Below are 14039 nucleotides of genomic sequence, written 5' to 3'. Positions count from 1 at the left end.
TGCATTGGATAACAGACACTATGGATAGAACATTCTGGAACGCCACAATGAACGTCTGGAGCATAAAAACACAATGGATAGCAGACACACTTCTAGAACCCAAATGATTTATTTCCTGAAACATATCCAAAGTACGAGCTGGAAGGCAATTGTTCAACTGACTGCATTTAAAATATATGCGTCTGCCCTGTGCGTTTTATCTACAGCAGAGACATTTCATCTGGTGAAAGGTCCAATGCAGCCGTTTTTATCTCAATATCAAATAATTTCTGGGTAACAATTAAGTACCATACTGTGATTGTTTTCAATTAAAATTTTCAAAAAGAGGGGCTCCCGAGTGGTGCATTGATCTAAGGCATCACAGTGCTAGCTGTGCTACTAGAGATTCTGGGTTAGAGTCCAGGCCGCGACCGGGAGACTCATGGGGCAGCGCACAATTTGGCCCAGCGCTGTCCGGGTTAGGGGAGGGTTTGGCCGGCAGGGATGTCCTTGTCCTATCGCGCACTAGCGACTCCTGTGGTGGGCCGGGCGCAGTGCACGCTGACATGGCTGGCTTCCGGGTTAAGTGGGCATTGTGTCAAGAATCAGTGCGGCTTGATTGGGTTGTGTTTCAGAGGACGCACAACTCTCGACCTTCGCCTCTCCCGAGTCCATACGGGAGTTGCAGTGATGAGACAAGACTGTAAATACCAATTGGATACCACGAAATTGGGGAGAAAACAGGGTAAAAGAAAGCTTCTTAGCAAAGAGCAATTTCTCAAGCAATAATTTTGCTGGGAGTGGTTTGAGTGGGAGGGGAAAACTGAACATTTGCTGTTATTGGAAGAGAGGTTTGTAACTCTTTTTCTTTATTGGCGAACTCATTTTGATGTCACCAGGCAGGCCAAAACATCATCCCACCAAAACAGACTGAGATTTCAGGCGGTCTTTTCAAACAGCTCGTACACTAAAAGGGCATCATCCTCATTTTGAAAATGCCACAGCATTATTCCAAACTCACAGTGTGAAAATATATATCAAATATTGGAACATCACATTTTTGACTGTACTGGGCCTTTAAACTCTCTACAGTTGGCCCAGGGTGGCTAGCTACCTGCAGAGAGCAGTGTGATTGCAAACCATATCTCACCCCGTGACTCCTCAGTGCTTTGGAGGGTGACAATAGCAGGGACATTAGGCGAAGCATAAAAGCGTTAGGAAGCGACAAACACAAAGAGCAGAAAGCATAAAACACTGGAAACTAATGGAGGAAAAGGCAGAAAACAGAGCAGCGTGGGTAAAGACTTAGCTCACTGGGGAGCTCTGAGGCCGGGAGAAACATGGTGGGTTATTAGAGAATGTACGGAGAGAGAGAGAATAGTGAACTGTGTGTGTGCTCACTAGAGAGTGTCAATAACAGGTCAGGTCAATAGAGGTGGGTGTACCTTGAGAGAGAACTGGTACATTGGGTGGATCTTATTGAGGTCGTTCATTATGAAGTACAATAAGGATGCTCGGGCTGCCGCAGGCCGATAGTGCTCCCGCGCCTCGTTGATTTTGGCCTCGGTCACCTTGGCTTCTTTAACCTGCAATACACACACAGCAAACACACATACACACATACACACACACATGCGTAAATACACACACAGGCACGTGAAACACACATAGGATTCATTCACCAGCCAGGGAAATTATAGCGAATTATAACAGAGAGTACAATATCCTCTCCCACTGAACAAAGCAGCAATTCCAATTTAATGATCCAATTCAACATGCCTATAGAGAAGGTGAAAAATATGTTGCCACACATTCACTGAACATACTGCGCCAGTATTAACAAAGTAGTGGCACTTTGTAAAGGAATCAACTCTCACATCTCAGTCTCTAAGCGGTGTCCTTGAGCCTAATGAAGAGCTTTTCTACTGCTCACTTGCCAAGTTTCCCAATTTGTGACTGTGCCAACGCTTCGATCTACAGTAAGCGAGTACAGTCAGCAGTGAGCAGGAGGCTCTGCATCAGCATCTCAATATACTGTGTATTCAAAAACATCTGTAGGATAGTCTTTAGAGGTGGAGAACTAGATGTGGAGATGACCCTTTCCTGCAGTCAAATGACCAAATATCCCTCTAGTGGCCTCATGGGTGGAATGTTATTCATATTTTTCAGAAGTCATTGTTTTTTTAAATTTATCTGACATGGTGCAGGTTCTTCTTTTTGGTGTATACTTTGTTTCAAAGTAGATTTTTTAAGACTACCAAGAAACACTCTCTGTGACCCTGATTTAGCCCACTGCGGTAAAAGGTCCATAAAGTACCATTGCTAATATATTTCCGAAAAGGTGCAGAGCTACGACGTCCCCGCTTGCTTAGGGTTTACAGTAGCATTGAGAGCAGACGTCTAGCTTTGTCGTATCTTTGCATACTACGGTTGAAGTCGGAAGTTTAAATACACTTAGGTTGGAGTCATTAAAACTAATTTTTCAACCACTCCACACAATTCCAATGGGTCAGAAGTTTACATAAACTAAGTTGACTGTGCCTTTAAACAGCTTGGAAAATTCCAGAAAATGATGGCATGGCTTTAGAAGCTTCTGATAGGCTAATTGACATCATTTGAGTCAATTGGAGGTGTACCTGTGGATGTATTTCAAGGCCTATCTTCAGACTCAGTGCATCTTTGCTTGACATCATGGGAAAATCAAAAGAAATCAGCCAAGACCTCAGAAAAAAAGTGTAGACCTGCATATGTCTGGTTCGTCCTTGGGAGCAATTTCCAAACACCCGAAGGTACCACGTTCATCTGTACAAACAATAGTATGCAAGTATAAACACCATGGGACAACGCAGCCTTCATACCGCTCAGGAAGGAGACGCGTCGTCTCCTAGAGATGAACGTACTTTGGTGCGAAAAGTGCAAATGAATCCCGGAACAACAGCAAAGGACCTTTTGAAGATGCTGGGGGAATCTATATCCACAGTAAAACGAGTCCTATATCAACATAACCTGAAAGGCCATTCAGCAAGGAAGAAGCCACTGCTCCAAAACTGCAATAAAAAAGCCAGACTACGGTTTGCAACTGCACATGAGGACAAAGATCGTACTTTTTGGAGAAATGTTCTCTGGTCTGATGAAACAAAACAACTGTTTAGCCATGATGACCATCGTTATGTTTGGAGGAAAAAGGGGAAGGCTTGCAAGCTGAAGAGCACCATCCCAACCATGAAGCACGGGGGTTGCAGCATCATGTTGTGGGGGTTCTTTGCTGCAGGAGGGAATGGTGCACTTCACAAAATAGGTATAATTATGAGGAGGGAAAATTATATGGATATATTGAAGCAACATCTCAAAACATCAGTCAGGAAATTAAAGCATGGTCACAAATGGGTCTTCCAAATGAATAATGACCCCAAGTATACTTCCAAAGTTGTGGCAAAATGGTTTAAGGACAACAAAGTCAAGGTATTGGAGTGGCCATCACAAAGCCCTGACCTCAATCCTATAGAAAATGTGCGGGCAGAACTGAAAAAGCGTGTGCGATCCAGGAGGGCTACAAGCCTGATTCAGTTACAATAGCTCTGTCAGGAGGAAAGGTGTGAAAGGCTACCCGAAACGTTTGACCCAAGTTAAACAATTTAAAGGCAATGTTGCCAAATACTAATTGAGTGTATGTAAACTTCTGACCCACTGGGAATGTGATGAAATAAATAAAAGCTGAAATAAATCATTATTATTCTGACATTTCACATTCTTAAAATAAAGTGGTGATCCTAACTGACCTAAAACAGGGAAGTTTTACTAGGATTAAATGTCAGAAATGGTGAAAAACTGAGTTTAAATGTAGTTGGCTGAGGTGTATGTAAACTTCTGACTTCAACTGTATATGTCAGAGAGCATAGATTCCCCTCTCCCGTCAAATCAGTTTAGGCACAAGCTAAACCCTAATGGCAGTCTACCTCAGGCTTATATACTCGTAAATATTTCAACCCAGACCCTCTCCAATATTAACTCAAACCATCCTAAACTCCAAAGCCATCTTCTCCTCTCCTGCTATTTCACAGAGATGAGAAAGAGAGAAAGAAATCTAGAAAGAGAGAAAGCGAGAGAGACAGAGACTCAGAAACAGACAGAGATAAAAATAGAGATAATAAAAGAGAGAGAACCTTCTCCTCTATCTCTGCGGCAGTGCGTTTGGTGATCTCCAAGTTCTCCACCAGCTCTGTGTCTCCCAGGAAGTTCCCTGAGGCGGAGGAGAGACGGGACAGCAGGTTGTCCTCCAGCATCTTCAACGTGATCTTAAAACCATTCTGCTCCTTCGTCAGGTTCCACTACAGTAACATACAGACAGAAATAAACAAATGGAAAATAAAGATTGGACTAAAACAGATGGACTAAAACAGATGAAATAAAACATTGCAGTAAAATACAGAGACACACAAGGGTCAAAAAGGTAAGATTAACAAACTCAAAGAAACACAAATAAAGAACTGAAACACAAAATGACAGAGAACAGAGAGAGGCGTAAATGGCAGCCATTAAAACAAATCCTCTCTCTTCCGTAGCGGCTGACCTGGGGTTATCTTTTATCTCGTGAGGTGAAGCCAAATGCTAATGTCACTCTCAGGGTGGACAGTAAAGTTCTAGTCTATTCTATTCTATCCTTGGCGAACCTCGAAAGTTCCTTGAGGTAAACAAGGCACCAAGGGCGATGGGTTGCTCAGGGTTGGACGATGGTCATGTTTGATTAGAAACACTGTTGAACTACGTGTGGAACCATCCTTGATTCGGGACACTAATTACTGCTGGTGGTAGATAAACACGCATTAAAGGTGATGGTGGGGGCTTAATTCAGTGCAGGCATACTGAAGGATGCCTCAAAGGCAGAAGCAATCAATGGTCTATGCATGGGCTATCTGGATAGATGAAGAGGAGGCTCTGGGGTGGATTAGAATGTCTTCCTCTCAAGGCTGACGACATCAAGCAGCGGCCAACAGACTTCCACCACCCTGCTGCCGTCTGATGAGAGAGTCGATGCTGCTGCAGGATACACAGGCTTTGATGGTAAACCAAACAAACACAAACACACGGACAGGCACTGGACGGATCACACACACACACACACACACACACACACACACACACACACACACACACACACACACACACACACACACACACACACACACACACACACACACACACACACACACACACACACACACACACACACACACACACACACACACACACACACACACACACACTCCTGAATGCCTGCACATGGCCTGGATTAAGGGGTATTAATCATCGCACACCATATGGAGAGGTGAACCTGGCCTTCTGAGAAAGCCTCAATGCTTTGGTTTTAACACCCTTTGTTTTAAAATGCCAGGGTACCAAGAAACTTTCACTTTTCAAAGATAGTCAGGACCCTTGTTTCGTTGTCCTTCGCTCTGCTTGGCCTCCTGCCGTTTCATCCCCCCAAAAAACTTTCCTACACAGTCTTCCTGCTCTTGTACGGATTACTTCTTAGCTGTAACCTGGTTGGGTGATTGATTCTAGTTAGTCCCAAAACAATTACATGCCAATGTGTTCCAAATCAGTAACAAGAATGGTGTCAAGGACATACTGTATATAATTGGAGGTACATAATTGGAGAAACAAGTATATGTATAATTGGAGGAGGGGTTCAAGTGAAGCAATTTGCCCTGTGAGTTCACGTCACGACCTTGACCTTTTCTCTTCTGTCTCCCCTCTCTTTCCACTGTACGAGGGCAAAGCTCGCCACATCAAAACACCCCCCAATTTTTAATAACAAGTCAGTTATTAATGTTTAGTTCTCAGTCTGCATATTGTTCACATAATTACCCGGCCTGGGAAAAACAAACAATTAACCAGATAGCAGAAATCCCTAATTGGGATTAAAAAGAGATAATACATCTATCATTTCAGGCAGATGATTACTGAGAGCCCGTGAACAGCCCTGATGAGGCAATATGGAAAACGGATCTCTCTCCCTCTCTTTCTCTCCCTCTCTCCCACTCTCCTAGGCTGCATCAGACACACACTCATGTACGCACACACACACACACACAAAAACACTGCACCCGAGTGGGAGGCCGTTATTAAAATTGTTAGGGGGATTCTATGGGTGTCCCCCTCTCTGAAAATGGAGTGTTGACATTTGACACTTCTTAACTGGACTTTGGATGAGTTCATTAAGCAATAAGGCAAGAGAACCCGTGGATTATCGAGAGTAACACACAGTTTAGGGCTGTTCTTAGGCTAGACGTGAATGCAAAGCGCAGCAAGGTTTATACAAACCCCCGCTGTCTGAATAAAACATCTAATGTTGGCAACATCTTTATTCCAGTGGAGATAAAGTTTATGAATTGCCTGGCTGAACTATGGGACCGGGAATATTTCAAATGTAACTGTTATCACAAATTACGGTCCTTTGTGGTTTAGTTGGTAGAGCATGGCGCTTATAACGCCAGGGTAGTGGGTTCGAATTCCCATGACCACCCGAATGTAAAATGTATGCTTGCATGACTAAAATGTTATGGATAAAAGCGTCTGCTAAATGGCAAATATTATATTATTACCCGTGGATTATCATGAATAACTAATGCCTATCAACCAATCAGCATCCAGTATCCAAACTATCCTATTCAGCTCAGTAGCTAAACTCTAAACTCATTAGAGGAATAATGGCATTAAGTTGATTCAGAGACAATAAACAGGTCTACAGGCAGGCTCTATTTACAGGCTCCTATCAGTACTGTGATTGTTATCAGTCAGTAGAGAGGAAACGTGTTGTTTACTGGGGAACACAGAACAGGTTATAACCAAATAAACAAATTCTACTGGGAATTGTTTGGATAGCAGGTGCATGGAGTTAGCCACGCGTTTACCCCGCTTAACTTTTAACGTTAATTAAAAAGATAAGAGTTCCACATCACGTCTTTTCCTTCCCCTCTTTTTCCTCATCTTCTTCTTCCTCTCCTCCCATCTCCATGAAATGCTAATTAAACAAGCTTCATTAAATCACATTTCACTTCTCCGCTGCGTTTTGCTGAGGGGACACACAGGCGGCTTAAAATAACACTGCCGTTTTGTGTGCGTTTGTGTTTGTGTGTGTGTGTGCCCATCTGTGTGTGTGTGCCCATCTGTGTGTGTGTGTGTGTGTCTGTGCCTATCTCTGTGTGCGTGTGCCCATCTGTGAGTGTGTTTGTGTTTGTAAATGCCCGTCGGTGTGTGTGCCCGTCTGTGTGTGTGTGTGTGTGCCGTCTCTCTGTGTGTGTGTGTGTGCCCATCTCTGTGTGTGTCTGTGCCCATCTCTGTGTGCGTGTGCCCAGCTGTGTGTGTGTTTGTGTTTGTAAGTGCTCGTCTGTGTGTGCCGTCTGTGTGTGTGTGTGTGCCCATCTTTGTGTGTGTGTGTGTGTGCCCATCTGTTTGTGTATGTGCCCATCTCCGTGTGTGTGTGCCCATCTCTGTGTGTGTTTGTAAGTGCCCGCCTGTGTGTGTGTGCCCGTCTGTGTGTGTGTGCCTATCGGTGTGTGTGTATGAGCCCATCTCTCTGTGTGTGTGTGCCCATCTCTCTGTGTGTGTGCCCATCTGTGTGTGTGTGTGCCCATCTCTGTGTGTGTATGTGCCCATCTGTGTGTGTGTGTGTGTGCCCATCTCTCTGTGTGTGTGTGTCTGCATGTGTGTTTTCAGGTTATTAAAAATTATGATTTGTCTTCAGATGAAAGCCTACAGGTCTGATTAAACCCTCCCTACAGAGGCCCAATGCCAACAAGCAGCAAGCTGAATGAAATCCACTGGATGTAAATAGAATCACTGCTACAGTAAATCTCCACTCCGCACTACTCCGACCCGCTGACTGAGTTTTACAATTATCAGAGTTCCTGATCTCTCCCAAAACACTGCCGTCAGCCGAATGTGTTTCTGAGTAAAGTTGGGCTTTCTGATTTGGTTTAATGCGGTGGTGGGGGGGGGGGAGTGGAGAATAGAGATAGGGAGATTAAGACAAGAGTGTGTGTGCGTGTGTGTGAGCGCATGGGTGCTTGAGTGTGTATGCGCGCGTGTGTGTGTGTATTACTGAGTGCGGGGGATGGACAGGGATGCTGATAGTAGCAGTGTTTCAGTGACTGTCCTGTCTAAAGGCTTCTGGACATCCATATCCAACAGCCGTGGACACAAAGCCGATCCTGGTTATCGTCGATGCTGTGAGCATGTGGCATCATTAAGTTCCTGGGCTTTGATCAAGACCATTCTTCCAGTTACCTGCATTCAGATACTGCACATGTTGGCCATTCTCTCTCCCTACATAACAACCCTCCACTCTCATTACCTTCAACACTGGAAGGCAAGCCAAGCATCTCAAATGACACCATATTCTCAACCAGAGGATGAAGTTTAAATGTAATGCGCTGTCTACAAAATAGGGTGCTATTTTGGTACACAGTTCAAGGTGACATCCTATTGACTCTGGTCAGAAATAGTGAACTACTTGCGTAGGGAATAGGGTGTCATTTGAGATGTAATGCTGAGGTGTTACTGAAGCGACAGGCTAGTTTACCGACATTATTATTACAATGCTGAGTAGTTGCTCATCAAGATGCAGTTGATGAGGCTAGTTAATTGACGAGGGCAGACAGACGTATGTGAGCGTGCACACACGCGCGCGCACACACACACAATATTCTCTACGTGATGGACCCAGGGCCCAATAATTATCACCCTTCCAGTTAACGTCTCGCTAATCAAAGCGTCTGACGATTGTTTTTGGAATCAAAGAGCTCGCCGCCGCGGGCTCTATCGCAGCCGCTTGTGATGTTAAAACTTTGTTAAAAGAAGAGGAGCGAGATAATGATGAGAGGCTGCAAAAAGTCGCTAACTCTAGTCAGTGTTGATGAATCTGTTGTTAGTTACACCTAAGGAGAAGAGACATCAAACCCTGCTCGACTCTTGACAGTCTAACTCTCAGATGGTATCTGAAGACGAAAGATGAAAAGACTAAATGAAACCGGACTGGTTTGAGTGTCTGACTGGTAAATGTCTAGAGCTCGTTTCGATACCCAAGGGAGAGTCACACCATATGTTCCTACAGTATCCTCACTGTTGATTCCCCACTTCCAGTAATGTAGCTCGTCACACACCACCGTTCAAAAGTTTGGGGTCGCTTAAAAATGTCATTGTTTTTGAAAGAAAATCACATTTGTTGTCCATTAAAATAACATCAAATTGATCAGAGGTACAATGCAGACATTGTTAATGTTGTAAATTACTATTGATGTTTAATGGAATATCTACATAGGCGTACAGAGGCCCATTATCAGCAACCATCACTCCTGTGTTCCAATAGCACGTTGTGTTAGCTAATCCAAGTTTATAATTTTAAAAGGCTAATTGATCATTAGAAAACCCTTTGGCAATTATGTTAGCACAGCTGAAACTGTTGTCCTGATTAAAGAAGCAACAACTGAGCAAGAGGACAAGTACATTAGTGTCTCGTTTGAGAAACAGACACCCACAAGTCCTCAACTGGCAGCTTTATTAAATAGTACCCGCAAAACACCAGTCTTAACGTCAATTGTGAAGAGGCGACTCCAGGATGCTGGACTTCTCGGCAGAGTTCCTCTGTCCAGTGTCTGATCTTTTGCCCACCTTAATCTTTTCTTTTTATTGGCCAGTCTGAGATATGGCTTTTTCTTTGCAACTCTGCCTAGAAGGCCAAGGTCGCCTCTTCACTGTTGACGTTGAGACTGGTGTTTTGTGGGTACTATTTAATGAAGCTGCCAGTTGAGGACTTGTTATGCTTCTGTTTCTCAAACTAGACACTCTAATGTACTTGTCCTCTTGCTCAGTTGTGCACCGAGGTCTCCAACTCCTCTTTCTATTCTGGTTAGAGCCAGTTAACACTGTTCTGTGAAGGGAGTAGTACACAGCATTGGACGAGATCTTCAGTTTCTTGGCAATCCCTTAATTTCTCAGAACAAGAATAGACTGATGAGTTTCTGGCCATTTTGAGCCTGTAATCGAACCCACAAATGCTGATGCTCCAGGTACTCAACTAGTCTGAAGAAGGCCAGTTTTATTGCTTCTTTAATCAGGACAATGATAAACTTGGATTAGCTAACACAACGTGCCATTGGAACACAGGAGTGATGGTTGCTGATAATGGGCCTCTGTACGCTTATGTAGATATTCCATAAAAAAATCTGCCGTTTCCAGCTACAATAGTCATTTACAACATTAACAATGTCTACACTGTATTTCTGATCAATTTGATGTTATTTTAATGGACAACAAATGTGCTTTTCTTTCAAAAACAAGGACATTTCTAAGTGACTCCAAACTTTTGAACGATGGTGTACATTAACAGTTGAATGAGAGGGAAGCCTGAAGTTTCAAGCACGTAAAGAAGCGGTACTAGAATTCCTATCTCAGATCCCTTTTGATTCTCTCCATATTAGCCACAGTGGCCGTTTAGTGCCAGAACGTTCACCACAGAATAACCATGTTTCCATTCAACCATGTTATGCGGACGTATATAAACACTCCTGACAGGCCTGATGGAAACAGCACATTTGTTGGTATAATGTCCTAATGTTGACAATACAAAATACACTAGATGTGTCGATTTTTTTGTGGTGAAATAGATCGGGAAATTTGCTGTGGAAACACTTTTACTTGTCAATATTGATATAATAACCGTCACATTGAAGTAAACAAGGATTCACACCATGATGTGTTGTGTTGTCCTCCCACCACGACGTGGAAAAGCATGAAGAGATGAATAGACAAATGAAATAAGTTATGAACTTCACATGGTGGTTAAGTGATGGACGGTGATGAGCTTGATGCAAATTTCCAATAGATATCTAGGGTATTATTTGTATGCTGGTGACATGATGATCGGTGATTGGCTGCCAATTATCAAATAAAATGTATCTTGCTCTTATCCATATGACATCATATAACCTACCGTCTCCACGTTATCAGCAAACTGTTGTCTAGACAGCATGCACCAAGACGAGATTGGGCAAGTTCGCTGTTTATCGCAACAGTTTTTGTGACAAAACCATCCAGTCAGTTTGAAGGAAACACTCTTCCGCTGTTAAAACGTGCATATATTTGCCATGCAAATATTTGATCATTCCCTTGAAAACATTTTTGGGGGGTGGGGGTGGAAACCTAGCTAACGACCATCATCATAGACGAAACGCTAACTGTGCCCCACCTTGAGTTCCTCCAGGTCAGGCCTCTCCATGCTGACCACAGCAGCCAGTAGCTGGTCCTCCAGACCATCCCTGGTCACGGTAAAGTTCATCAGGGTACACTGGGCTTGGAGCTCGGGCTGGTAGTGTGGGCTGGCCAGCTTAGTGTGGAGAATCAGTCTAAAGCTGGGGTTGTACTCACACTCCTTGTCACCTATCTTTATGTACCTGAGGAGAGGTGGATGGAGAGAGGAGAGGAGAGGAGAGTAGTTGGAGGTGTGATGATTGAAGTCGTGCTGGACTAGGATAAATCCACATTTCAAATGTGTCAATGAACTTCTCGCTTCAATTTCTGACAGTGACCGTGCAAGGTCGGTAGGATTCAGCCTACTGGAACTGGCTGACAGGTTTATTTTAAAGCAGGTTTCAGATTTGACAGAAAATGCTTTGGAAATCACTTAGAGAGTCACGCACCTGCCCTTCTTGATGGTTTCTCTCCCCAGTAATGGCCCTAGAACAGGGTCTATCGTATCCTCTAGGTTCTCGATCAGAACCACATCACCAGCAGACAGAGCTCTCTCTATGGAGTCCAGATACCTGAGAGACACATGCCCAGAAGTCAACACAGACCCGTGAATAGGAGTTTTACTGTCACTAGAAAGAGCTTAAGCCTTAATCAGTTTTAGCCAATATTTTAAAGACTTTTTGTACTATGCTTGTTGAACAGTCTCGGTGATGGGTAATGATGTGGAAATTTCATTGAAGAAAATGTTTAATCTACATCGTTATAGCAATTCATTAAACCAGGAAGTGATTCTGAGTAAAGTCTTTCTCACCCACTCTGCCCAATAAAAGAGGCAATTATGGTCTCTATTAAGATTGTCAAGGAGAGCCCATTATATACCCTCTTCAAAAACTCTCTCCAGAACAGCTGCCATCTTGTGACTCACCCTCTCTGTCCGATGCGGATGACGCGTAGATCCTCTCCGTATTTGTTTTTGATCCACTTGACACCCTGTAGCTGGGGGTCCACCATGAGGGGCCAGCGCTGGCAGGAAGTGAGGATGGTGGCGTTTTCCGTGGACATCCTATCAGCCGGCAGGCCCTCATTCTGCCACGCCGCGATGTCAGCGTCGTCCATCAGCATGGTCAGAGGGTCCAGGTCAGGGGTCACTGGGATGGGCACCTGGGAGAGAGGGGAGGTGGGATGGGGGACGGTGGTTAGTAAACAAGCATAGAAGCCACAGGCATCAAAATGGCATGGATCAGGGGTGGACAACATCCTCTTGGAGATTCATGGGGGGGGGGGGCATTTGGTCCAGCCCTGATTCTATTCACCAGCTGCTTTTCAGGACGTTCATTAAATGAATGGCAAACACTTTTACAATGATGTGATAACAGAAATGTTGATTATTATGTGTGCATGCATATGGCTCTGTGTGTGTTGTCCCACCTGTAACTGACTGAGGTATGGTCTCCAGATGTTGTCCATGAGCTGCTGTCGGTAGCGCTTAGTGAAGTATCCCAGGTAGGAGACAAACGCTGTGATGAGGAGGACGTCCCCACACAGAGTCCTCTCCTGACGTCTGAAACTCTCCACTGCCTCCGCCCAACGCACGTTCTCCGACGCCAGACCACCTACCTACAGATCACAACACAATGTGACGCGGCAGGACACAACACCACACATAACCATGGAGTGAGACAGGCCAGATCACAATTCAAGTGGTGCAGTGGTCAAAGGCACTGCATCTCAGTGCCAGAGGCGTCACTACAGTCCCTGGTTCGAATCCAGGATGTACATCACACCGGATGTAATTGGGAGTCCCATAGGGCGGTGCAAAATTGGCCCAGTGTTTGGCAGGGGTAGGCCGTCATTGTAAATAAGAATTTCTTCTTTACGGACTTGCCTGGTTAAGTAAAAAAAATATTATGAAAAAAAATCTAGAATTTTCATACAAATCTCATATTGATACCAAGGCATGATTAACACAAAAGTCAAAGTTAAGGCTCTACAATTAGCATTCTGCCCTGAGTGACATTGATTACCCACACTGCACCCTGCTAGCTGTAGACTCATTAAAAAAGTATACCGTCAGTAGCCTGTCTTAATTACAATAACATCAATGAATAGAAGTGTGATAAAAGTATAGAACACAGCTGGTTTGAAAATAATAAGCTTAAGTTAGCAATAATGATTACAATGTTGTTTGACACTTTTAGAAAATGCTGATCCTTCTATTCCTTTGTTGGCCTGTCTCTCATCAAGTGGAGATTACCACTCTCACACTGTCAACACAACACATCTCTTTACTGAATACTGATCAGCAGGCGATGTGTATGCCCCCAGGTAAGTGTGTGTGTGTGTGTGTGTGTGTGTGTGTGTGTGTGTGTGTGTGTGTGTGTGTGTGTGTGTGTGTGTGTGTGTGTGTGTGTGTGTGTGTGTGTGTCTGGCCAACTCACCAGGCGGTTGGCAAGAGAGATGGTGCGAGCGGTGGACTCGGCCTCCTGCTGGCATTTGAGCTTGTCGGCCGTGGCTTTCTCAAACTTGGCTGTCAGCTTGGCCAGGTTCTCATTAAGGTGCTGTCACACACACACAACCACACACACACACACACACACACACACACACACACACACACACACACACACACACACACACACACACACACACACACACACACACACACACACACACACACACACACACACACACAGGAGAGAGCGACAGAGAGAGAGAGAGACAGAGAGAGAGAGAGACACAGAGAGAGACACAGAGAGAGACACAGAGAGAGACACAGAGAGAGACACAGAGAGAGACGGAGAGAGAGACGG

At 44.3% G+C, this 14039-nt stretch overlaps 1 protein-coding gene across 1 annotated transcript in view; it reads right to left on the bottom strand.

Annotated features, from left to right (window-relative positions):
- Positions 1–14039, bottom strand: part of LOC118357394 (dynein axonemal heavy chain 9) — a 130416-nt gene that overhangs the window by 40357 nt on the left and 76020 nt on the right. Inside the window, exons 57-63 of the mRNA XM_052478153.1 lie at positions 13668–13787; positions 12658–12846; positions 12155–12390; positions 11679–11801; positions 11228–11432; positions 4143–4307; positions 1425–1565 (exon numbers count right to left, since the gene is read on the bottom strand). Of these exons, the coding sequence (XP_052334113.1) occupies positions 1425–1565; positions 4143–4307; positions 11228–11432; positions 11679–11801; positions 12155–12390; positions 12658–12846; positions 13668–13787 (1179 nt within the window). The remainder of the gene's footprint in view (positions 1–1424; positions 1566–4142; positions 4308–11227; positions 11433–11678; positions 11802–12154; positions 12391–12657; positions 12847–13667; positions 13788–14039) is intronic.

The sequence above is a fragment of the Oncorhynchus keta genome, chromosome 24 (genome assembly GCF_023373465.1).
Source record: "Oncorhynchus keta strain PuntledgeMale-10-30-2019 chromosome 24, Oket_V2, whole genome shotgun sequence".
Classification (NCBI taxonomy): Eukaryota; Metazoa; Chordata; class Actinopteri; order Salmoniformes; family Salmonidae; genus Oncorhynchus; species Oncorhynchus keta.
Note: the sequence above shows the minus strand (reverse complement) of the source record. Positions and strands in the feature narration are given on the sequence as shown.